Raw genomic sequence first — 25,908 nt, forward strand, 5'->3', positions numbered from 1 at the left:
CCTGGCCCAGATATGTCTAGAGCAAAATCATTTTCGTACAGTAGCGGGGTTTTTCATTCCTAATGACACCACAAATGCCATCACGGTGCCAAATTGTTCCAGGTCTCAGAACATTATCTGGGCAACACATCAATAGTGTGACCAAATGCGAATAAGGAGACTTAGTGGGATGAATTATAACCCCGGATCCATTTGAATTACAAGTGTGACTTTCATTGAACTAGTGTGTCAATGTTATTTCTCCAGGCCAGATCTTCAGCTGCTGGTAACTTTTTCATCTCCCACGTGTCTGTAGCACAAAGATCAAGGCTGTCTGTTAGGACCAAAACTCTCGGAAATATTCCGACTGAATTGAAAAACATGTCGAGGTTATAACTGCAATTTTGTTATTATTTCTTTCTTTTTTTTGGATTGACCGCAGTAAATATACCAAATCATATTTATCATATTTATCACTTTACATTCACATATATTGTTATAAATATTATTGCATTATAATTTTTACAATAAATCTTTATATTTACAACATAAAGGTCTATGTATGACTGTATAATGTGACTAGCTGACTTGAGGACCTAGTAGTCGTATCACTGGTCATGACGTCACGGAATTATTTTCTCCTTATTTTTAGAAATAAACTTCTGCCTTCTTATGTCCAGGTCAATTTTCCAAATCTGGACTTCAGCAGGCAAGATATTGATTTCGGATGTATTTTGAACGACACAGAAGTCTTGCGCTTTATTGACATCACAAATAACAACCCGATGCCCGTTCAGTATCAATGGTCTTTCGTTGTTAACGAAGGAGAAGAGAATATAAGGTGAGATTATCAAGTGTATTGACTGGTACTGTGTCAGTATACTGCATAACTGTATCAGTTACAGTAAATATTGACTGTTATTGCTAGCTCCATTTCCTAGTTTACCTTATCTTCCAATAAGGTATCTTGGAGCTCTGCCGACCGCTGACGAGATGGCGCAGGGACTAGAAATGATGGCACAGGAATCTGCTGGGTCAGCGGCAGAAGAGAATGTTCAAGGCAAACGGTCTGAATTAGAAATGGATCGTTTACATTCAAACGTCGATGAGGTTTGTTTAGTCACATGCCAAAATTCTTTATGCGTAACACTATTTATATGCTCAAGCTGCCACAGTTGACCCATAATTTTGAACTTGCCGGTGACTCTGTTATGTCATAATCACTATAATTGTTGCAATAATTGGTGAACGATCGTTGGAAATCATTTTCAAGATCGAACTATTTACCTGAGTAGCTTTGATACATTCTCTATTCCAACTGTGTCAAATGGGATCCATTTTTCAGGACACGCCCAGGCCATCGTCTGGCATGCAAGCAAGTTCAGAAGAGGACAATGATGCTGGCGACAGATCGACCGAAAACGGACAACAAATGGAACAAGATTTTAATGAAATGAATGATGAAGCTTTGGGAATTCAGGTAATTCAATGATGATTAGCAATGCTTTCAGCGAATGGCCAATAAGAATGGTGACGGACAAGTGATCATCACGACCATTCAACTAGGCACGTGCACATGAATGTCACCATGAAGTGCTGCAATGTCGGGAATTGTGTGTCATACAGCTGCTAAAAAGCAGCAATAGGCCTAACTCATATATATTTCGGCCTAATATAGTATTGGTCAAATTCTCAGATAACATTTGGCTGGGAAATACTTGAAAAGTGTTTATTTTGAGAATAGGCTCATACAACATGTTTTGTTCATTGAATAGTTTGAGCAAAGACATCTCTTCTCATGATATTGTTCTTGTTCGACTTCTTACTGATTTCATCAATATTTATATCCTATAACCACGATATGTGTAAACAAAATATCGCTGCCGGTACTGTTGTATTCATATCTGTCACAGGCAGTGTATAAATATGAGATGAAACCCAATTTTTGACATCGTATGATCATGTGATTTGTCAAGAACGATGCCGGCATATCGTTCACCCTCGTATCCTTCATTTCATAAATATTGTGACAAGTAAAACCAAGCCAGGCCAAGTTGGTAGGTTTGCCGCAGGAACGGTATCTGGCACTGATCTGCTATGGCAACTCCAATAATAATGCAATAATAACATATAGTAAATAGTAGATTAAGCTATCTGTTTGCCTTGATACTTCGAATTTTCTTTCCGCTGTCATCATGTTTATTGATACGATTGCTGATATACAATGTTCTTTCGAATTCCCTACTAGTTTCCTGACTATTACTCCTGACGAGTGTCAGTCCCAAAAATATCTAATATATTATTCAATTGTATATTGAAGTTCTGTACCTCTAACAGTCTCTTTGAATAATTACAAAATGCTTTTGGGAAGGGAAAATTTCCCACTGTGACACGCAGTTGTTACCTTCATTTGAAATTTGCCTTGACTTTTCCAACAACATCTCACTGTTGGAGTCCTACTTTGAGGTGTCGCAGCTTTTCTCACACCTACGCTGCCATGTTAATAAACAAGTGTGACTATACATGTTGTGACTCTTCCGAAACACAGCAAAGCCTGGAATGGAGCAAAGATGACGTGGACTTCCTGCACAGTCACATGCAGGATGAGGACGATATTCAGGAGAATGAGGAAATGGAGGAATTGAAGAGAGTCGCCAGCAGGATGTCTTCCAAGCACCAGCCGTCACACGCTTCCAACTTGAACGCGGCCACCTTGCCGATTTTACCGTGGCTGGCGCCCGGCGCTGTGCATCTCCCAAGTGGTGTCGAAGAGGTACGCGGCTCTCGCAAATAGTTAAATTTAGTTACCTGATATTTTTAGTGGTCGGAATTTCACAATTGCAAGCTGCGTATTGGCCATTAACGCAAAATGGCTAATAACACGACAAATTGATGCAATTTTCTAAGATATATTCCGTTACTTCAATACAAGGATTATTTTTCCTGGTCGTTATCATAATTTTACTCATAAACCTGATGAAAACACATCAAAATGAATTTCCGCTTTACAATTCACAAAGTCCAAAAAGTAGTAGCGGAACTAGTCTGAAAACATAACTCCTTGAGGAAGTACTGAGTACTCCAAAAAGTGAAAGTAATCCATTACTACCTCTTGTTATGATTTGCTCAATTTACTAGCTTCTACAATGCTTACACCGGAACACTAGATGACTAAACCGTTATTACAGATACCAATTGCAATGACAATTACTGACAACTTAAAATGGCACTGCACTCTAAATAAAAGGCTATATCGGAATAATGTGGTAGGTCTGAAAACATTTTGGCAGCTGCCTTTTTCCTCAGAAACCAACCATATGCGGCTAACTGAGATAGCTGGAGCAGCTTTACTCTATGTCTGATAGCTAGGGCAAGTTTTTGTTGCAGTTTAATCCGTGGAAAGTTGCATTTATTTTTGACACAAGTTGCATTTATTTTTTCACTAAAAGACCACATTTGGCTCGGTTGACTAAAAAAAAAGTTCAACTTCCCAGATTGACTGAAAAAAAAGGTCAATTTTCGGGCTCAGCTCCCGAAATACCCGTAAAAGCGTTACTTCGGTACTGATTTACGGTGTTTCAGTCGAATTGGGCCGTGTATTTCACCAAAATCGAAGATACTTTCATGAAAAATCGAAAAAGTTGCAAAATGTTGCAAAAAGTTGCATGAACAAAAATGGAAAAAGTTGCAAAAAGTTGCACTATAATATTCCTTCAAACAGCTTAAAATAGCATTCTACATATCTTACGAGTATTTAATAAGCTGCCGGAAGCTGTAAAAAAAAGTTGCAAAAGCTGCAAAAACTTTCCCTACTGATAACTGAAATCATTAGATTCTGGCAGGCTATGAAATACGTTTTAAAATGAGGTGCTGTCCAATTCTATCCAATCTTCATAGATAGTCAGGCGAATATATCTGTAACTTTCCAAATCTCAACTCCTCCGTAACAACATTTACAAACTTAACTTCAGGTGTATGATATATTACCGATTTACGGAACTCTGGATCCCGGCGAAACACAACGCGTCACATTTTCCTTCTATGGCCACGCCGATGTCAGCACATTCGCGACGTGAGAATAGATTGCACCGAATTTTCCCACCATTCTTATAGCTCAACCATGCCGTGTCTTTTTCACAGAGCCGTGTGCCAAGTGAACGGCGGCCCGGACTATGAAATATCTTTGAAAGGCGAAGCGTCTCTCATTGAGTATCACTTTGACTGCTGTGAAATCAGATATGGAAAGCAGGTATGGATTTGTTATTCCAATGATTTCAGAGTAATATTTCTACTGGCTGATCAATATAGGATACTTCAATAATACCCGAAACTGTTTTTTTCTTACCGCCTTAAACCCAACTCTCAGTACAGTTGCCCTGCTAAGATGACTATCTTGTGGTACTATGAATATCCAATTATAATGTCAATAGTAACATTGCTATGACTCAAAAGTCAACAATTTTGAAAATTGTTTGCAACTTTTAGCTGCTATACACATGCTCAATGTTCCATGACTACCTTGTATTGCAAATGATTCCTTGATGAGATAACTTTCAGGTAAATCATCACACTATCGGTAATTTACCTTGTTGCAACTATTTCTCCTAGCTAGAGTATACTTTTTCCCTCAATGATAAAAGGTTGAATATAATGCCGTGTGCAATAATGGAAAGCTGAAAGTCACCAATATCCTTTACTACTCCATATTTTTGTTTATGATCAGATGTTCGATCAAGTGGCTGTCGGCGAACTAAAATTGGAAAATCCTGGCCGAGTTGGATTTGATTTTTCTGCCCTCGATTTGGATTCGTTCGGGACACCAGATTTCCCGATGCCGGGTGTTCCTGTGCTGGTGCCAAGCTCGGGACACGTCGATGCGTACAGCGAATGCACGATAAAAGTGTACTATTTGCCGGGAATACCTGAGAAATTCCATAAATCATTTGAGGCATGTATCAGTAAATAATGAGTGAAACACTGGACATTAGACTTGTATTTAGTGAGATTGGACACATGACACTTATGCCTGCATTCCCATTCCTGTTTGGGCTTATTAGACTTCCGACGTACATGTTCAGATATCCAATATGCGATATATGAAACAAAATATCTCTAGATTCAAGTGGCCCATTTCGAACCGACCATAATCAACCTACGAGGCGAAGGAGTGTTTCCACGGCTGTCTCTGGACCTTCCACGTTTCATCGAAGACAACGATCGCTATCTTTGTCATCTGAAGGAAGCTCGCGAGACGCTGGAGAACGAAACAAAGAATAAGCGGCAAGGTATTAATAATAAGGTATTTAGATTGGATAGCAGTTTTGGAAATGACCGTTTACTTATAGAGTCTGATCGGGACAGCGTGCTCTCGGGGAGTAAAGGTGACGAAGACAATAACCAGTTTCCTGTTCTTGACGAGGTAATGATGAATGCTGCGACAAAACCGAGTACTAGGCTTCGAGTATTCGAGTATCATTTATGAGTATGAGTATGTTGATACAGAAAGTTCAAATAGGTACATTTGAAGCAGGGTTGTAACCAAGTCAAAAGGATCCAAATCCCAAGTCAATCTCACTTTTATAGTTTTGACCCGAGTCAAGTCGAGTTTAAGTCATGATGTTGTGGCTCGAGTCGAGTCCAAGTCATTGTGTTCAGTTTTGAGTTCAATCCACTTTCTTCAACTCTGCACGAGTGACATGGAATGTCTCGTATTCGTAATATCGTAATTTTCCTCAGTCCTACCAATAATGTGGTGACTTTACCATTCTTCAAAGTGACAATGAAGTGTCTGTCATAGCCGTCCTAGTCTCGAGTCATAAGACTTGGTTTGAATCATTCACTCTGACTCGAGTACAAGTCAAGTCAGTACACAAATTTACTCGAGTCCAGTCACTTTACGTATTTGGAAAAGTGACTTCAGTCAAGTTGAGTCACCAAAAATCGAGACTAGAGTCAGACTCGAGCCGAGTCATTACTCTGGTCAATACAACCCTGCTTTTAAGCGTCTGCAAATATAATATAAAACCAGTTTAACGGCACATAAATATAATCTGTCATATTTAGACCATATCTATTTCATTGCTCGTAATGACAATACTGTGGTGGGTTGATCATAAATTCACAAAATGGCGTTTTCGCTAACTTTGTACTACATGTTTTGGATGGTATGATATGACCAAGCGAGGTTTCAAGGCATCCACGTTGAAAAACATATCCAAAGTATAATTCTCTTTGATATAAAACTCTTAATCAAAATAATTCTACTCGCATCATTACGATTAATACGTGCCTTTTTCTACAAGACTGGAATTCTTAAAATATTATTTTGGTACCGTATTTGCTACTTCAGGACATGCCCTCGGAAGTGGAAATACAGATGGAGGCGGAACGTCTGCTGATGAAAGAATTGGCCAATGACCATCAGAGATTCTTCACCGAGTCCAACACAACATTGGAAGCCGTATCGTCGGACCAAACTTCAAAAAGAAAACGAAGATTGCCCAGGTAAGCTGTCGTTTTTGACTTTTTCACCGTATATTATCATATGAAGTACGCTAGCGGTTCTCAACCGGGGGTCCGCGAAGCATTTTCAGGGGGTCCGCGAAGCCTCAAAATAGTTTATAACGTAATTCGTATTTCTTTTAATTAGGAAAATCACGAGGCAGTTTCGCTTCATTACTAGTAAAACTCCAGAGCTCACATCAACAGAATGGCCATCTGAGATGAAATATCCTACTGTGCATGTGCAACGATACGCATAATAATATGTATAAAAATCAATACCAATTATGAAATGAAGACTCAGTGTGCATGTGCATCCATTACCTAGACACGCACAGCGCGAAAAAATTTCAATGTTAATGCATGAATTCGGTCAACAATAATGTTACTTGCACAAATTGTGGGTCGCCTCTGCATACCGCTGGGCTCATTTGGCAAGGTCAGCGGTTATTCGGCACTTGGGCTTTCCAATATCGAAGATTTCGGCGAATACGCGGAATATTCTACTTTATGGTCATATACGAGGATCTACGACAATGTGGCTGGCCCCTGGATACGCCAATACCTCGGAACTGATATTTTAATCAACAACATCCCAAATTTTGCGGTCAGGCTAATCTAATTTTGGGTTGGCGTTGCATCAAGTTCACACTAAATTACCTATGGCCCTATGGGTAATTTAATTTTGATAATATACCCAGTTTCGGTGATTGGCCCGCGAGCCACGGGTTGAACACCCCTGTGCTAGATAGAAATGACCAGATTTGACGTAATTATGTTCATTAAAATATTTTCTCGTCAATTTTGGTCCCATATTTGTTGCGATCATACCCAAATGTGTCGTCGGAAGCGTTACGCGGTATTATTACATTCGTCGACACCTATATTTGAGAAAATGGGTTTTCAGCCCTTTCGGTGGGTGTTTGCAAGACACGACCACATATTTCAGGAAATGCAGTTGCAGAATTCGCTTTGAAATAATAAAAGTCAACCAAATTTCTAAACGAATAGTATGATCTTATTTAAAGAAAAGTTATTTCGTTGTTGTTCATCACGAGCCGACAGTTATCATTTGCACAAGACAGATGATGATTGCACGATAATTGAGCTAAAACTAAAACTTCGTGGGGGTCCGCGGCGGCCGTGACGGTCCGAAAGGGGTCCGCGAAGACAAAAAGGTTGAGAACCACTGAAGTATGCAGATGCCAATCTAATTGAAGCTTCCTTCATGCTGCTCATCCCAAACTGAATCAACTTACAGCCAACATATTGCTTTGTGTCTAGAGTGCGGCTGACCGACTATTTACTGGATTTTGGATACGTCATTCTGGGTGAAGTCAGATCTCATATCGTACGGGCAACCAACGTCTCACATTTTCCAGTGTCATTTTCTACTGACCGTAGCGATCTGTGGCATTCAGGTATGATTCTAATTCTGTAAAGCTGTTGGAATATAGGAATGTAAATCCTTCAATTTATTCATACATATGTATTGATGAGCTTCTTGGAAGTATAGAAGCTCAATATACAATTGAATAGTATCAAACAGCATGTCCCTAGATTCATTTGAACGCATTAGGACATCATCTCGCTCGGCGAAAGGCTCACCCTTAACTTCACAACAGCAAAGGCCATAATGTCCGCAATTAGGAAACAGTTGTGGGATAATCCTTTTTGCGTGAAAAATTATCGTGACGACAGATTCCATGTTCTCGGTAAAGGGTGTTTCTGCTTTCAATTGGATGCCTTGGAGTCGACACTCATCAAAATACACAAACCAAGCCTGTGCCTACAGAAGGAGTTTGTGTACCATATGAAAATAGTGCATTGAGATTTCATGCCAGTGACGTCATATTTTGTGATACTATTGTTGACATACAATGTTTTTTCCAATTCTCTACTAGTTGTTGACGATTACCCCTGACGAGTGTCAGCCGAAAATATTCGGGATCATGTCAATCTGAATATACTATGCAATTGTATATGCAGTGATTGAAAAATTCGCTGTATTATATATCGTTAAGCTCAATCTCAACTTCCCATATGACGAATAATGTGTGTGCAATATCAGAGTTTTATTCCTTAGTTGCGGGGTCTGTAAATATTTTATCTATCTCTTGGAAGATTGTTGTCAATTACATCAAAGCAAACCTATCACCTCTTCCCCAGGCTTCAACGTCGAGCTCGATAGAGTGAAACAAGTGCCTGGATATCCGCAACATGAGACCGTGGATTTCAAAGTGACCTTTGACCCCAGGGGCTGTAACTTACCCCCAGGACCTAGCGGAGCAGTGGTGCCTATCAATGTACGTACCCTGCGTGAGAATATCGTATAAACTTGAAATTCACTGGTATAGACAAACAATGTTTCATGAATGTGGTTGTGGATGAATTGTAAGAAATTTTGAAAAGTGCAGGTGAAGTGTTTGTGTAATTGGGGTGCCATAATATATGATGGTCATTAATTGGCTGTAAACAATCAAGTAAAGTGCTTGAAAGGTTAGCTAGTGTGTTTGTTCACATAACTTGTAGTATAGAAATTAAACATGGAACGGCAACAACCGATTTTGCAGCTTCGTTCCGCTTCGCCGAGGCTGGAGTGGAGAATTATTTTACGTAAGCGATTGCAGGACTTCTTGCAATCCAGAAGCTATCTTCCCGAGGGCAGAAATTATTGAATCTGGTCTTGATCGAAAGCTACTGTTGCACCGATTCCGAAATATAAAATAAAATAATGATCAAGCACTGATCGACCTGAAATATTGCCATTGTTCGAACAATCGGAGAGTCGCAACGGGTCATTGTTATGGCCATTGTGTTGCGGTTACTCGATTGTTCTGAACAATGCAGATATTTCAGACTTGGAGGACGGATTCTAGGTCGATCAGTGCTTGATCATTATTTTAATTTATATTTTTGGAATCGGGGCAACAGTAGCTTTCGATCAAAACCAGATTCATTAATTTCTGCGCTCGGGAAGATAGCTTTTGGATTGCCAGAAATCCTACAGTCGCTTACGCAAAACCATTCTCCACACCAGCCTCAGCGAAGCGGAACGAAGCTGCAAAATCGGTCATTTCCGTTCCATGTTCAATTTCTGTACTTGCAGTGTGGAATTTATTCTTCATCTGCAACATTAATAACGACGTGAAATCGTTTAGATTGTTGGCGGGCCTCAAATCTGCATGAAGCTGCAAGCGCACGTCACCATACCGGAATTGGAAATGAACACGGACTCTGTTGAATTTGAGAAAGTGCAATGCGGTCAATGCAAAGTCATTACCGTGCAGCTGCATAATCACAAGGAGGTGAGATGTGACTGGACGTCGCTGAATCCTGCTCATAAAACCGAAAAAGTAAGTGACGGTACTGTAAATATTTCAGTTTCATCGATCTCGTTCTGTTTGAAGATTGAGCTTGAATTGAACAAATTTTGATCACTTTCATAGACTCAGCAATATAAGCATGCTAAATACTTATATTTTAGGTTTATGCGCATGTTAGGGCAAAAGTTCTTGCATTTTAATTTCGAACGACATTTATCTCATTACCTCACGAAACCTCATCGTCTAATTTACAGCAGAGTTACGTTGTTTTGATATCCGTGAAACTGAATAACTGGCCTTTTCTAGATTTTGTAACTGCAGTTGACCTGGATTTAACGGAAATATCATGAAAGTATTTGCTTTTTCGGCAGTTACGAGAAATAAATTTGTACTGACAATGCAGGGTTGTAACCAAGTCACAAGGCTCCGAGTCACAAGTCAATCTCACTTTTATAGTTTTGACTCGAGTCAAGTCGAGTCATTTCAATTCACCACCGAGTCAAGTCCGAGTCCAAGTCAGCGAGCAGAGGGTCGAGTCCGAGTCATGGAATTATGACTCGAGTCCGAGTCCAAGTCATTATGTGGACTGCTTAGTTTCCAGTTAAAGTCTTGGTAAACCCACTTTTCATAACTCTTGTTTGATGATATCGAATGTTTCGCATTTATAATATACCAATTTTCCTCACTTTTAGCAGTTTCTGATCGCATATTCAAGTACCAGTACCAACAGACAAAATCCCAATAGTGTGTTGGCTTCGGAATTCCAATGAAATGTCGGTCTTGGCCGTCTGAGTCTCGAGTCAATGACTTGGTTCGAGTGATGCGCAATGACTCGAGTCCAAGTCGAGTCAATACACAGATCGAGTCATTTTCGTATTTTGAAAAAGTGACTCGAGTCAAGTCGAGTCATTACAACCCTGCGACAATGTTGCTATCACTATTCTAAAATTTAATACGCACTTTCCGCTATCTACCTACTACGCTTATAGTCGTTGCCTAGGAAGTATATTTTTGTTTTGAAATTTTTAGTACAACCACTTCAAGAATATTATAAGAGTATTTATTCACATTGAGATTGTGACTTGTTGATATCGAAATAGTCATATAAATATTGCTGATCCTATATTTTCCTTGCAATTAAATTAAATATCTTTCTCTGATTGATTGTGCTCATATTTCACATATGTTATATCATAGTTTTGATTCTTTTCCAGCTGGACAAGCATGTTCCGATGCATCTTCGTAAGAAACTTCGAAAGGAGTTGAAACCAAAAGCCGCTCACTTTGAAATGATGCCAGCCAGAGGATCGCTGGCTCCCGGACAAAGAATGAACGTGCAAGTCAAATTCATGCCTACAGAAGAGGTGGGTTCCAACTCTGCGGTTTAATCTGTTATAGTGAGTTTGCAACTTACACTGCGTTCAAATGACGAGAAACATTGTTACCGGCTAACACATTTTCTTGCAAGCTTCATCTTTGAAAATGACAGATAGGGGAATGCCAAGTGCAAAGTTGTGGTTGTGAAATCCCTACAAATAATATGTATTGTCTTGAAACAATCCAACAGAATGAAATGATACGACATGCTGAAAAGAAATCTTGTATTATCCATAACTTTGTATCAAACTTTTTCGATAACAGCCTTGAATTCTTTTTGAGGGTAGTAGCAAATATCTATTTCATTAATCATACTCCGTCCGTTCAGAAAATCTATTCGCAAAGGCTTGTGATCAGAATCGCCCAATCTACAACTCGCCTGTCATTGCTGGTCAACGGAATTGGACAAGAGCCCAGACTGGACTTCTCCCACACTCTGGTCACTTACGGACCAATATTGCCTCACGGCACCGGCCATGAAGTGGACGTCGTGATATCGAATCCAAGCGATTTCCCCGTGGAGATTTACTCTCTCGACTTTGACAAACAATACCTGATGGAGGAAAAGGTAAAGTTTCGCCGCTGTTTATGATTCCGAACTTGTCATGAATGGTACTGCAATGAAATTCCATCTGGTTCTCTAACCGATATAACGCATTCACTTTGATATCAATTCTATTTTTGGAAATAGAATATACGATTGAATAGTATCTTCATATTGAAATGAACCTGAATATTCTCGGCTGACACCCGTCAGGGGTAATCGTCAGGAACTAGTAGAGAATTGAAAAGAAAATTGTGATAAATCATATTATATTAGATGTGTATATTATACGCCAACGTCACAAATAGATGCAAATTCACAGATTCTGCGCATGATGAGAGGCTACGATGAAAATCAAAATATCCTCCTTCCTCCCCGTCTGCCTGGCGACGATCTACCTCAAGAGCTGTTGGAGTTCTACGAATCGCACAAAGCGCCTTCTGCAGAGGAAGAGATCAAGCACGCATACCGAGAAGCAGACGGTAGGCATTTTGTTACAGCTGAACGTGATTGAAATGTACTGTATGAAATCTCTCTTGTTGACATTACTGAAATTATGCATGATTTATTTTCATAAATATATTCTCTATTTAGTTTTTCTACATCATTTCCTTAACAAAATAGGCATGCTGCGTTGTTTTCTTAGCATATATATTCTGAATGGTTGGCTTATATGTCTGTGTGCCAGATTAATATATATTTTGTTATGTAACTCTTTCCTTGTGCCTAATTGCGATGAATAAATACCCCTATCTATCTGTCTGTCTGTCTGTCTGTCTGTCTAATAGGGATAAAGCCAGTTCATTTTATGTGACATCCTACTCTCTGGCATGGATCTTTACTTTGCCGACCACTTGTATGAGTTTGAAATTGTGTGGCTAAGGTTCCCAATACGCCGCAAACGATGGTGCTGACGAGGAAGACCTTGTACCAGCATCAGGTGCCGCCAGCGTCGCCAGGCAAATGACTATGCCGGGATCGAGAGAAGTTTTGCAAACCGAGGAGTCTGGCGTTTCTGTAAATGAATTCTCCACCGACGAATACAACCCTGAAAACGAGCAGGTGTGAAGTCTTTCGAGATTTTTGTTTCAATTGGCTATTTACGAAACTGATTTACTATCATACTACCACTATCAAACTGTGTCGACTATGAGGTTCAGTACAAATAGGGCGACGTTTAACTGGAAAATACCTACCCAAGTGTTGGGGTTTCTCCTCGCGTAAACGCATAAATGGTGCCTTAAAAAAGCTTAGAACTCGGCCTTGCTACAAGGCGGCAGCTATCCAATCATAATAAAGAATATTGGCCTGATGTAAGTGACCGTTTCAGTCGAAAAACCACCATGACTACCACAAAATAACAACAACTGAAAAATATTTAATATATCTGCCTAAATTTTGAATGTTTTCTGTTTGTGCCTTTCGATTTCATTATGTTGTTTTTGCATGCATTCAATGCTATATAGTCCAAGAAGTAATTAAACAGTCTAATGTCGATTGTTTAGGACGAGGAAACCTCCCCCCACCCGAGTGAAAAGAAAACTTCGACATCAGTGGCTAGAAAGGAAAGCGACGTGAAGGTTGAAAATGACCAGGGTAAGTCAAAAATGAGTCCTATCTTCCGTCATTTTCTACTGCCGACATCAATAAGCATCTCCTGCATTTGAGAACCACTGCTATAAAACGAATTGCACTTATGTGCAATACTACTCTCTCAAGCAATATACTGGAGAACTACTCAGACACTCAAGTTCCACTTGAAATGGTGTTAACCTCCCATACTTGCACTTTAGCCTACTTGATAAGCATCCACAAGTAATTGCCTGCTGATATTGAAATGTTTGTTATTGCCGGTTTTGGTCATTTACATAGACTGTAACTATGTGTAGCGTTTTAAGACATTTTGAGTTAGGCCTACTTACTGTCATTCATCTTGCAATTTCGAACTTCGCCGTTTACAATTACCTGTAAAAAGTATGGGAAACCTTGCTTCATGGTTTATTTGATATGTATTGGAGTATTTTTGTTTAAATAGTGTATTCGTTTTGTAGCGAGCAGCGTTGGGGTCGGAGAATTGGAAACACTGAACAGCCCTGTTTCGTTAGCAATCGCGAGACATCTTGGAATTGATTTGACTGCCGAAGGAAAAGCTGCCCGCAATCGTCGCGGTATTGCTATCATCGTACACGGACCACCCATGTCTGGTAATGTTTTTCTCTTGTGTGCAATGTGTGCAATGGTCATTTAGGTATTCTGGAAAAATGGAAGCAATACTGTGTACAGTCTAGTGCAGGGGTGGCCAACCTTTTTGGCCAAAGGGCCACATTCCATTGCCGAACCATCGGGCGGGCCACTAGCCACGCTAAGCGTGAAAATTTTTCAACGTTTATAGGTCAATAGTATTGTTATATTGAGTATATTAAGGGTCTGCTGTATATTGCTGGGCTCAGTTTGCATGAACTGTGACTATTCGGCGTCTGGACATATCGATATCAAAAGCTTCGGCCAACATGCGTCAATCATTTTATGCCTATGTGTCATTGTCGACGGTCTTTCTGCGAGCTCAAACGCAATGTCACATGACAAACGACAATTTCTCTCGTAATTGCTCTTATAATTAGACTTAATCTGGTGCATTGGGCGTTCTTTCATTTTCAGGAGGGGGTAACAATATTAAAAGCAAGATATCGAGTGACAACATATTGCGGGAAGTGGGAAGAAAATTTTTGCTTTAGATAAATCTACCGCAGAATATTCTGCTTTATTGTAATGTACGGAAGGTCTACCAAAATTTGACTGGCTTATATTGATCTTCCAATGCATTGAAACTGATATTTTAGTCATCACATCCCCAGTGTTGCGGCCAGACTAATCAAATTTTTGGTTGGCCATGCAAGTTCACACTCTGGGCAATCCATTTTTGGTAATATTACTAATTTATAAAATTACCTCGCAGGCCACTCAAAACCCACAAGTGGCCCGCGGGCCACGGATTGACCGGCCCTGGTCTAATGTCAATAGGACCACCCTAAACAGCACAAACAGTAGTAGAGCTTACTGAATATACACTGGGAAAGGTAGAAGGAACTCCAAATAATCTGGGACCATGGTTGTGTGACGCACTTTCTCTATGCCATCCGTACATGAAGATTGAATATTTTTGAACAGACGTTTGACTGAACTTTGCACTCGTTAATCTTGTAATGCCAGATGCAATGCAATGCTTTGTTGGGTCACTTGGGTGCTTGTTTATAATATTTGAGAGCATCGTTATTCATAAATCAACTCATTTACAGAAACAACAACCACATCGGTCCATCTTGCCAAAGCATACGGAGCAGCACGCATGACAATTGACGATATCGTTTTGGAAGCGATTTCCAACGGCAACACAGAGGTATTTTTGCAATGTTAATATCACTTCCATGCATTAAAAAGTTATACCGACAAAGCAATCTGTATTGCATTTTATGGTTGTGAGCCAGAAAAGGAGATGAACCGTACAGAATGTATGTGAGCTTTATCTAATTTATCATAAAATCGGTGTAACCTGTAAATACATACCCCGGAACCAGTAACCTTTCAGATGCTAGATTATATAAAAATTATTTAGTGCATTCAGCAGATATTGAATTTATTCTATTTTTACCACAAAGCGGTCATTTTAGTAGTGGTCAGTACCTAAGCAGGTATACATGTTAAATGTAGTCTTGGAGTGCACTCAAGTAATAATTGACATATTGCTGCTAAAGTAATCTGATGCAGACCTTTGCATCTTTATATAGTACTAGCTCACAATATTTTTGAAAGTACCAGTACTGACTTCGTTTAGTTGAGAAAGGTTTAGTCAACTTCAGTCTTTTTAGTTGCCTTCTAAAACAAAAATCGTGCATGCCGCATTGTGACTTATATGCAATAGTAATGGACACTGGTAAAAGATGCATTGTTTTGATGATCAGGACAGTGTCAATTTATCCGTTGATGAATTTCACCAAAGAAAAAGCTTTTTATAGGTAGAGAAACCCGACTTCAATACTAAGTTACAGCAGAAGTACATCATTGCAGTTCTCCCCCAGTAGTGTCAGTGATACTGAGTGCTAGACGATTTCAGGCAGGGCAGAAAGCGTTGGGATACATCAAAAGGATCCACGGAGAGAATTCAATATCGTCCAGGTCCCTCATTCATGCAGAATCAGCGACTCGGACAGCGGGAAAACTATCTAAAGTTTGAAATTCTTTCCGAAAACCAATCTTCCGTCGATAACGTTTGCGACTGATTTATTCAGGCTGGATTGAAAGCTCGCGAGATGTGTGCGATGATGGCCAGAGGGCAGAAGGAAGACGATGGTATGGAAAGTGGCACTGTCGCGGGCGGTTTGAGTGTAGAAGCCGTCACTGCTCACACTGGTCAAGGTGAGGGAAGCCATTTTTGTTGCGATTCACACTCTTTTGAAATTTGCGAAGTTATATAGCACTGTCATTGGTAATATCCTGTAAAATGCAAAGATGCACCCTGCAATTTCAAAAGTTTATACTCCCGATTAACTGCTGAAAGTTAGCGACCCATAGACCAAATCAAGTTTTGAACTACTTATTTCAATATTTTTGTCCTTGATGTTTTGCGGCATACAAACCGACTCATGATTTATATACACACGATCTCCGCCTATGCATACCATGAGTACATGGTGCACATATGCCGCTGGAGAAGGAAGGCCGGGATATAGCCTTGTACGACTTTCTAAGTCTTGAACCACCCCTCCATGCTATCCCAGTAATGCTGAGCGCCAAGCTGGGGAGCCACGGATACCAGTTTCACGAATCAGGTCTCTTGCCTGACGCAATTGGGGATCAAACCCACGACCTACCGATTATTATATGTGCCAAGAAATATACCTAACTGCCACAAACCTAGCTATTTGGGTAGTGGAATCAACTATCTTTAAATATTCGACAGTTCTAATGTGGCTGTCGCTGTGCTGTAGCCAAGTAGGCGTTTGGTTATGGTAATTTCCTAAGATTTATGATTCAATTTTAATCAGAATGTAAGCACTTGACATAATCAAAAACTGTCGAGCAACGAAGCATGAAATATTGAATGAAGTTTTGGATGAAAGTAGTTGTTATGAATGAGTGACAACTTGTGGAAAGTTGAATTATTGCCATAGCTATTACTCTTACTGTGGCTCTAATTTCATTATGGTAAGCAAACTTAATGATTTTCTCTTTAAATAGGCAAAATGGGCTCAGAGCTACAGGCTGTTATCATTTCATGTCACATTTCATTTAAAGCCAGATTGCGATAAACTGCACTGACTGTCAGGGCTCAAACTTGCGTCTATGAATTGTTATATCTCGTTGCATTCCAGCAAATAACGGCAGTACAATTTGTGATTCCTTACTTCCAGAACCAAAAGCTGGAGCTGCCTCCGTAATTTCCACCAAAAAGGCTAGTGTCGTCAGTAAGCAACCGCAAAGTACTCTTGCCGGGAAATCTGTGAACCCTAGCAACGCACCACCTGCATCGGAACACACTGGATCGCATGTAAGGCATTTCATAGCAGTATATAATGTGCTTGTTTGGATACATTGCTTCACGACTGAGTGTACTATATTGCCCGTTAATATGTCTTGTATTGTAGATTTGGAAAAATCATAGAATCTTTTCAATCGATGTACTTATTCCCCTAAATTAATACTGTGTCATGGTGTCTTATGATATCACTGTTATGATGTATAATTAAGGTTCTGCTAACAATATGAAAAGTTATATTCGAAATGGAAAGTGTAATCGGATGTATATTTGAAAATTGCGGAAACACCATTGAAATGGTCTGTTACAGCCCTTTTGCCGACTCAAAATGTGGTTTTATTTTTTCTATAAAATGCCATGGCTATTTTTATAGGTTGCTAGCAGTCCCCCGCCTTTTGCGGCACCGATTGCTCGCAAATTGAGCGTTTCTGCGTCTGTGGCTGGCGAGGACGGGCTTATGAGCTGTGTACTGCCAGAAGATCTGCTGGTAGATATATTACAGGAAAGGCTTCAGGTTGGTATTGAATGCATCGAATCATAAATTGAAAATATTGCGTTTAATACTTACTGAGTGAAATTGATAATAATTCATCACAGCTAAACGATTGTCACCACGGAGTGATTTTCGACAGTCTGGATACTCTCTTCAGTCCCACGCATCAAGCGACTTGCTTAGCGCTGTTAAAAGCGATCAACAATCGGAAATACATTTATTTTGTGACACAAAAGCTGGACTATGCCACTGTGAAGGCAAATCGAAAAGCGAAGGAAGAAGATGATGGTACGGTTAAGGTTTTGTTGATGTTCATATTGATATAAACCCACATATTTCTCTCTGACATTTGTCAGGGATAGTTGACAGCAACTAGTTCTACTTAATTCTTTTGAATCCTCAACTAGTTGTTGATTACCCTGTCTAATCTCAAAAGGGAATATTATTCAATTGTAATTTAAGTTCTGTACGTCTCTTCAAATAACCCAGCCAGCGATTTACATACATTCCACATATAACTTTCCTCCATTCAGTGAAATCCGCTCTCCTGAAAGAAGAGCAGGAAAAACAGGCTCTGGAAGACATGGACGAAGACCAGTACGATTCTCTCCCCGACTATAAGAAAGAAGAGATCGACCGTTACCGGCTGGAGGCGAAACGAGAGAAGCGACAAAGGAGAGAAGAGGAGGAACGCGCCGAGAGAGAAAGGCAGGAGCTGGAACGGCAGCAGATGCTGGAAGAGAAGATGAATAATGACAGTGACGACAAGAAAAAGAAGAAAGGCAAAAATAAGAGAGAGGAAACCGGGAAACGTAGCATTTCAGGTGAGAGCCAGTTTGTTTAGTAACTTATTTGTTTTAATGTATCAAATATGACAAATTATGTCATATGTGTCATAATTACGGTTGTGTCTTACAGGCAAGAATGCGGAAATCCCTGTAGGTCAAGCAGGTCATGCTGGATCCGACAAAAAGGGAGGGAAGATGATGTCCTCACATGACCTAGGGGAGAAAAGACCAGACTCACGTGGAACCGATCATGCCGATTCATTGGCTGATGAGAAGAAGTGAGTTTCGTTTGAATTCATTTTGCTGCACAGGTCTTGATTCAGAACTTTGGATTTAACAAAATTCCCATATCCGCGTATAGATTTCTACTTAACGTTTATTTTAATTTTAATTTGACAATGTTAATCGAATTACGTTCCTTAGACTTCATGGTACGCAATGGTTGTCGCGTCCCAATACAAAATGAATATTGAATGATAATGCTATATTATTGCCTGTCCTGTATTACTGAAAGAAGAGTGAATTGTATCATGGAAATAAAGATTCTGGGTTCGAATGATATCATCGTACATTAAGCATTTTTATATTTAATATTTGTTAAAGAAATAGGATAAAAAATTACGTGGGAACATGTTTCAATAGTGCCTAACTCTTGAATTGATTGATCAGAAGATTCATATACATCAATGTTTTATTGAATATTTGCAATGATTATTTTAAATTGCTATATTATATCTAGGAGGAAGAGCCTTCATTCCAATCATGATAATTTTTCGTCCGCTGCAAAACTATTGTCTCAGCTTCATAGGTAACTCATGCAACTACAGGACTCCTGTTGCCTGCAAAATATAATCTTCAAAATCATGCGTCATGTAGAAATTTTCCAATAACATAATTTATGGTTTTTTGCACTATTGCATGAAATATACATCCATAAGCACTTGCATGTGCATCGTCATGGCATCCAGTTCATTTATCTTTGGTGAGAAACATTGGCATATTGCACTGTTGCATGTGTATTGTAAGTATGTCTGTAGTTGGTCGATACAACTATATTACCCGTTAATTTGGTACGATTAATGATCGCATAAAAATTCAGCTTGATGTGTTAAGTGGCGTAAAATGGTCATAAATTTTTATATGGTTGTCCAAGTGGTTAACTACTGTCCACATGAATTCTTGTACGGTATCAGTTTGTGAGAGATATAATAGACAAGATTGATTTCTTTCAAATATCAGTACTTGAACAGCTTCTTTGAGGTACAGAACTTCAATATGCAATTGAGTAGTTTATTCATATTGAAATGAACCCGAATATTTTCGGCTGACACTCATCAGGGGTATTTGTCAGCAACTAGTAGAGAATAGAAAAGAACATCGAGAATATGCGGGTTCATTTCAATACAAGTATCAGTACATAAAATAGACCAAATAAATGTGACCATGCAATTTACTGGTAGCCCACGTTTTTGATTACAGTTAGGTTACCAATTAGCTGTAATTTGTTTCACATTTCACTTTACACCAGACTTGTCGTTCTGATAGCTGATATCGAAGACACATTGCATGTTAGTAGCTCATATAATAGAGCACCAGTATCAAAATTGCCTCTGACGCAGTCTCCTTCACATAACGTCTATCTGCAAGAGCTCAGTGCCCTAATGTAGGCAGGTCTTTGCAGTCATGTTGGGATTCAACTGTGAAAATGAAATTCACCCAATGCTGTTGAGTTTCACACCCATGTCTTATAATGATAAGATTTTGTATAACTCGACCAGCGTTCCTGCTACCAGTAATACCTTCTCAGAACAAAAGCTTCAATTGAGTCATTGTTACTTGGTAATAGTTTTCTTTTGTCTTCATTTTCTCATGCTTTATACACTCAGCATGATGTGAATTCTTGTGACTCTTATTCAGACACTGTTTGTGACAATATAACATCCAATGTAGTTTCAAAATTGCGTAAAATATATTTGTAATTTCGTAAAATTCATCGAATTGCATTTGTCATGATCATTTAACAAACAATTCTGAAAATTTACTTTCGGATATTGCTAAATAAAACTTTGGGATGACTACATCGTAAAGCTACCTACCCGAATACTTTTGAAACTACCAACACTTTCTATGGTTGCACCGGAATTGCATCATGATGACTATAGCCCTGACTGACCACTACACACATTATTCATTCTAGAAATTGAGCATGTCGCATGCTAGAATTCTTCCAACAATGTCACACGCCTATAATTCCTTCTTTATCCAGAAGCAAAAAGAAGAAAGACAGGCCGTTATCAGACGACGAAATGAGAGATAAAGTACCGGACGAGATTTCAACCGAGAAAACGGAAGCGGAGAAGCTCTTGCAGCAAAAGTGAGAAATTTTTTGGGTGGAATTCGATTCACGAGTTTTGTTTGCGCAAGAATTCGTAAACAGATATTTTTCATGAAATCAATATGTTTTGTGCATGTCACGGCAAAGTTTATCTATAATATAGATCTATAGCGACTTCTACTGCATTTTAATTTTTCCCATTGCTAGTGGCGAAAAGTGTCTCTGTACTACGAAACCATTGAGATATATGTGTATTGCACCATTACTGTTATATATGTGTAGGCCATCATTATCAGTTAGTCAAATGGAATTTTTTTCCAAAATTCCATTCCACGACATCCTGTGTTTGGGAAGCTAACAGTCAGTTCGAAAAATAAGGCGGACAATATAATAGGTAGAAAAATTACACTGATTACCGTATGTTACTAGCAACCAATAGCAGAAATAGTAGTGCCGATAGTGTCCAGAATTAATCTCATTTCTGCTCCCATACTATTACACATGCGCTTAGTAAGAGCTCCCAAGGTAAATTTGATGCAATTTTACCGCAATCAGACCATTTAAAATTGCCGTTGTACAGATTCAAAGCATTTGATGCGTCTCAAAGAGACCTCGCAAGCATATTGGAATTCTGGGACAGAACATCTCTCACAGTAAATCGCCCAGCGACGCCGGATGGTAAGATACTCATTCTTTCTTCGACCTCTCCATCATCTTATCATTGTCACATGATCTCACAGTGATTTCTTTTGATATGTTGACAACAATATTGGGGCCTAAAACCTGCATTTGACGGAGCTATTATAGTCTTGTTACGACTATGTATAATGTTTATTATAACAGCATATATCTTAGTAATTAATTTGGTATTAACGAATAGAATGAAGTAAGTAGAATAACTTGATACAGGGAATGACCATCCGATAGAACATGTGATATAATATATGTATGGTGTGAAATATCGAGAGGAAATAATACGTATTTATATAACGTCACAGTGGTGTCAAAGTATCTTATGTCCATTTTACACATTTTGAGAAAATTAACTTTACGTGAAGCTTTCGTCTTTTTGCAGTCGTATATTGACCTCGTTTAACTTTGAAACACTGAGACAGACATAGCCATGACTAAGCTATGACCGAAATTATTTTTAAAATAATGGAACTTCAAAATTTCAAAATTGGACATAAGCTACTTTGATACCACCGCGACGATATATGTATTAAATACAACATATTATTCATTCATCCAATCATCTGCATTCGACATTACATTTTGAAACGATTCAATAAATTTATATTTAAAAAATTTATATATTGTATACTGAAGTTCTGTACTACCAAGAATCTCTTCAAAGCTTGATAATTTTTTTGAAATGGAGGCTAGACAAATGTTGAGATATCCTGGCAGAAACGAATCTTTGCGTTTTAGCCACCAATTCATTGGCGCTGAATGGCGAAGACGACAGCAATGCAGGCGCGTTGAACAGCAAGGCGCCAGCTTCCGGAAGGAAATTAACCCGGAAAGAAAAAGAGAAACTGGAGAGAGAGAGATTGGAGCGGGAGAGACTGGAAAAGGAGAGACTCGAAAATGAGAGATTGGAAAGAGAGAAGCAGGATAGAGAACGAATGGCTGACGTAAATAGATACTACATACTTTTTACTCTTTAATTAGGCTTTTAGAAGAACAGAACTTCAACATTGCAACAAACAATATGTTCATATTGCCAAATTTATTCCACTCAAAGCTTTTTGACTTACTCTCATCAGGAGCAAACATCTGTAAATGCGGTAATCAAATTCGAAATATATAGAGAATCCTGTTCACAGTAGACGGAATTGCAAATGGCGGATAACAACGTGCAGTTACAGTATAACAGATACAAATTCGGCTATAAAATATAAGATAATCGAATAGCGACGCAACGAAACGCGCAACACATTACAACACGCATCACAACACAACACGCAACACAACATGCAACACAACACAACACAATACTAACGTTTTGAGAGGTTCTGTCTGGCGGCAGAGATTCTGCTTTTGCAACTTTTTAATGGTAGATTTGAGAACTTTTTAGTGAAAAAGAGAACGGCCACGAGTTGGTGGTGTTATGTTGTTGTTGTATGTTGCAGTTGCCTGTGGTCGTACTCTTTTTCATGATAAGATCCTCGAATCTGCTATTACCATTGCGGCCACTTTTAGGCCAATATGATGAGTTGTAAATTCTCCGTTGTAGGAAGACGGCGAATCTCCTGAAGATCAAGAGGAAATCAAGACGTGCGTCCCACACATTGTCGTAGAAACGACCTCTGTTGACATCTCTGCCATCGCGCAATATCTCTTTGCCGAAGAAAAAATTCCATCTATAGAGGAGGTGAGTCAGTTTTCGTAGTCTGGAATGAAAGGAGACCTACCTCTAGTCTTCATCCGGACATATCTAGTTTTAGATAATGTTCTCTCGTAGTATTGGGTATGGGAGTCTAGCTATTCTTCCTAAATGTTGGAATGCATAGGAGATGACACATAACTTCATACAGATTCTCCAGTACCAGTGTTAGGGTTACAGAGATAAATATATTTATTCTTTCATATCCAAATCCTGTTCTGAATTTGAGATTCATATCCTAACCCAAATACAAATCCTGAATCACATCCAAATCGAAGTCCATATCCGAAAATTACTGAAATTTTATTTGAGCTGGAACTAATCAGGGTTTATCGTTAGCTATTATGCCAACATTCAAAGACTTTGTTTAATAATCGCATTATAGCTGACTGTACCCCTCGTGAGTATCAGCATGAATAGCTTTGGTAATTTATATCATTCAAATGTATCATGAGGTTTTGTACTCATAAGCGTCACTAAGGATGGAGACCATAACGTTAGCTTTTACGGAAGAATGCTGATCCTCTGATTAAAACTGTTAATCATACTTCGCCGAAGTTAATGTTTCACGAGATGACTCGGGATAGTCCTTGTGCGAAAACTTATTCAACTTTCTGCGCCACGATTAACAATTTTAATCAGACGATTAGCATTCTCCCAGATAAGTTACCTTAATGATCTACGCGCTAAATAATAAATCTTCATGAGTTTTATAAATCGACAATCTTCATTAAACACCGGTTGTATTTATCACCCAGGTTCTCGACGGTTTGGGCTTAGGTCCCCAAGGACCCCCTATCCCACCTCCTGCTTCATTCTCGGTGGTGCCTTACCCAGTGAAGAGAAAACCTCCATCCACAGATGCTGGTCTGCATTACCAATTCGTGTCCTCATCCCCGGACGACCCCAACGTGGCCCCGGAAGACCGTCCCAAAGAACCTTCCGAATCTGCCCTCGGTGAGGAGACCACTCCTTTCGAAACTGCGAGTCGCGCCGACTCGAAAAACAACGATCACCCGCCCCAGTCTAGTAAAAAAGGAAGGAAAGACAGAATTGAGTCGTCCCGGGCCACGACCGCCCGACGGTCGTCTCCGAGACGTAGCAGACGAGGTTCGGGCACATCACCACCACCCCCCACGACCCCAGGGTCGGAGATGGAGCAAAGCAGCGCGCTCGGAGATTCGACCTCGCCGTTGGGTAATGCCGATTTTAAGAGCGTCAAGCTCAACCATTTCAGGTACTTGATATGCTTTTGGATACATTTTGATCGCTATGGAGTAGGAGTAGAGCATGAGAGTAATGAAGGAGCAATGATTTCGCTTTTTGGTTCAGATGGATTGTAGCTGCAGGATCTGAAGTTACTATTCGTATTCGTTTCACGTCAGAAGAATTAGGACAGTTTGATCAAACGTTGAATTTCGAGATCACCGGAACGAGGCGTCGATATCAGCTATTTTGTCGAGGCGTTTGCTCATTTCCGACGGTGAGCTGGAACATGAAATAAAAAAATATCATACTTTGATACAACTGATCGAATTAAGTGAATAATGTCTCTATAATGCCTGATCCATAAGATAGCGTAATGGTGGAGAGACCGACTTCTTGATCAGTAGGTTGTGGGTTCAATCCCCGGCCAGCTCAGACCAAAGACCTGACCAGTAAAAGTGATATCTGAGGGCCTGAGGCTACCCTGCTTGGCATTTAGCATTTCCGGGATAACATGGAAGGGTGGTACAAGACTTAGAAAGCGACATGTGCACATTATGCATTCATGTTATGCCTCTGCACCGATCATGTGTGTGTGTATCATGAGTCTGTGTATATGCAGCAATATCATCAAAGCCAAAAATATAAAATGTCCTAATCCTATAATTTTTACAGGGAAACTTTAGTTGTTGAAATAGATGTATCTCCTATAATTATAGGCACAACAACTCTGCCGTATCAGAAAGTGTTCTATATCACATTGTAGATTTATAAATCAAACTGAAATTTGGTGTTTATTACCCTTATTAATGGACAACCTTCAACCTCTTACATTTAGTAATTCATATATAGGTGGCGACCTACTCCGTTAGCGTGAGAGTCATTGTCATATTTTCCATCGTAATATTTGTTCATCATTCTGTCATTCATCTTCGCTACAGATTAGCCGAGAACCTCGCGTGGTATTTCCTCACCGCAGAAAGACCAGGGTTCGTCCTGACGTGCCTGCTGTGAAGAAGTATGTGATTTCTGACGAAGTTTTTGAATTCGGACCGCTGCTATGCGGAAAGACGCGTGAAAGGTGGGATATTTCGGGTTTCTGTAATTTTGAGAGTTACGCTGGTGTGTTGGTTGACGATATCATTGGATTGGATTTTGACTCACTCTTTGTACGACAATGTGTATTGGATTGGATTTTTCCATGATTGAAAATTCGGAAACGGATAATCCATGATTTAGATTTTTAGTAATCGAAGCATTTTTATCTTTTACAGATCTGGTTTGGCCATTATTGCTGATTACCGCAGTTGTTTAGTCATGGAGCAGCCTAACTGTAATCTGTTCATGGGTCTCGAATAGGTTTCCCTACTTGTGATGCTCTAATACCGCTGTTATCTGTTACAATGTCTGTTACAATCGCATTTTTTGTGGTGTATT

The 25,908-nt window shown here is 39.5% G+C and overlaps 1 protein-coding gene across 4 annotated transcripts in view; it reads left to right on the forward strand.

Annotated features, from left to right (window-relative positions):
• LOC145442391 (hydrocephalus-inducing protein homolog) overlaps positions 1 to 25,908 on the forward strand; it is a 106,530-nt gene that overhangs the window by 15,139 nt on the left and 65,483 nt on the right. The window contains exons 22-56 of one of the 4 annotated variants that reach the window (XM_080320286.1): positions 660 to 820; positions 942 to 1,089; positions 1,325 to 1,459; positions 2,528 to 2,752; positions 3,951 to 4,051; positions 4,120 to 4,228; positions 4,703 to 4,927; positions 5,096 to 5,264; positions 5,325 to 5,398; positions 6,329 to 6,483; positions 7,765 to 7,901; positions 8,650 to 8,786; positions 9,642 to 9,836; positions 11,021 to 11,170; positions 11,512 to 11,751; positions 12,050 to 12,209; positions 12,611 to 12,789; positions 13,233 to 13,323; positions 13,779 to 13,931; positions 15,024 to 15,124; positions 15,839 to 15,952; positions 16,014 to 16,140; positions 17,136 to 17,272; positions 17,634 to 17,774; positions 17,858 to 18,041; positions 18,287 to 18,577; positions 18,672 to 18,819; positions 19,281 to 19,349; positions 20,808 to 20,915; positions 21,457 to 21,554; positions 22,308 to 22,513; positions 23,116 to 23,253; positions 24,024 to 24,502; positions 24,598 to 24,748; positions 25,413 to 25,552. In XM_080320286.1, coding sequence (XP_080176412.1) covers positions 660 to 820; positions 942 to 1,089; positions 1,325 to 1,459; positions 2,528 to 2,752; positions 3,951 to 4,051; positions 4,120 to 4,228; positions 4,703 to 4,927; positions 5,096 to 5,264; positions 5,325 to 5,398; positions 6,329 to 6,483; positions 7,765 to 7,901; positions 8,650 to 8,786; positions 9,642 to 9,836; positions 11,021 to 11,170; positions 11,512 to 11,751; positions 12,050 to 12,209; positions 12,611 to 12,789; positions 13,233 to 13,323; positions 13,779 to 13,931; positions 15,024 to 15,124; positions 15,839 to 15,952; positions 16,014 to 16,140; positions 17,136 to 17,272; positions 17,634 to 17,774; positions 17,858 to 18,041; positions 18,287 to 18,577; positions 18,672 to 18,819; positions 19,281 to 19,349; positions 20,808 to 20,915; positions 21,457 to 21,554; positions 22,308 to 22,513; positions 23,116 to 23,253; positions 24,024 to 24,502; positions 24,598 to 24,748; positions 25,413 to 25,552 — 5,576 coding nt within the window. The remainder of the gene's footprint in view (positions 1 to 659; positions 821 to 941; positions 1,090 to 1,324; positions 1,460 to 2,527; positions 2,753 to 3,950; positions 4,052 to 4,119; positions 4,229 to 4,702; positions 4,928 to 5,095; positions 5,265 to 5,324; positions 5,399 to 6,328; positions 6,484 to 7,764; positions 7,902 to 8,649; positions 8,787 to 9,641; positions 9,837 to 11,020; positions 11,171 to 11,511; positions 11,752 to 12,049; positions 12,210 to 12,610; positions 12,790 to 13,232; positions 13,324 to 13,778; positions 13,932 to 15,023; positions 15,125 to 15,838; positions 15,953 to 16,013; positions 16,141 to 17,135; positions 17,273 to 17,633; positions 17,775 to 17,857; positions 18,042 to 18,286; positions 18,578 to 18,671; positions 18,820 to 19,280; positions 19,350 to 20,807; positions 20,916 to 21,456; positions 21,555 to 22,307; positions 22,514 to 23,115; positions 23,254 to 24,023; positions 24,503 to 24,597; positions 24,749 to 25,412; positions 25,553 to 25,908) is intronic. The other 3 variants (XM_080320287.1, XM_080320288.1, XM_080320289.1) reach the window with 3 other exon arrangements.

Source organism: Botryllus schlosseri, chromosome 7, assembly GCF_051294905.1.
Source record: "Botryllus schlosseri isolate E-star chromosome 7, Bs_hap1, whole genome shotgun sequence".
Taxonomy (NCBI): domain Eukaryota; kingdom Metazoa; phylum Chordata; class Ascidiacea; order Stolidobranchia; family Styelidae; genus Botryllus; species Botryllus schlosseri.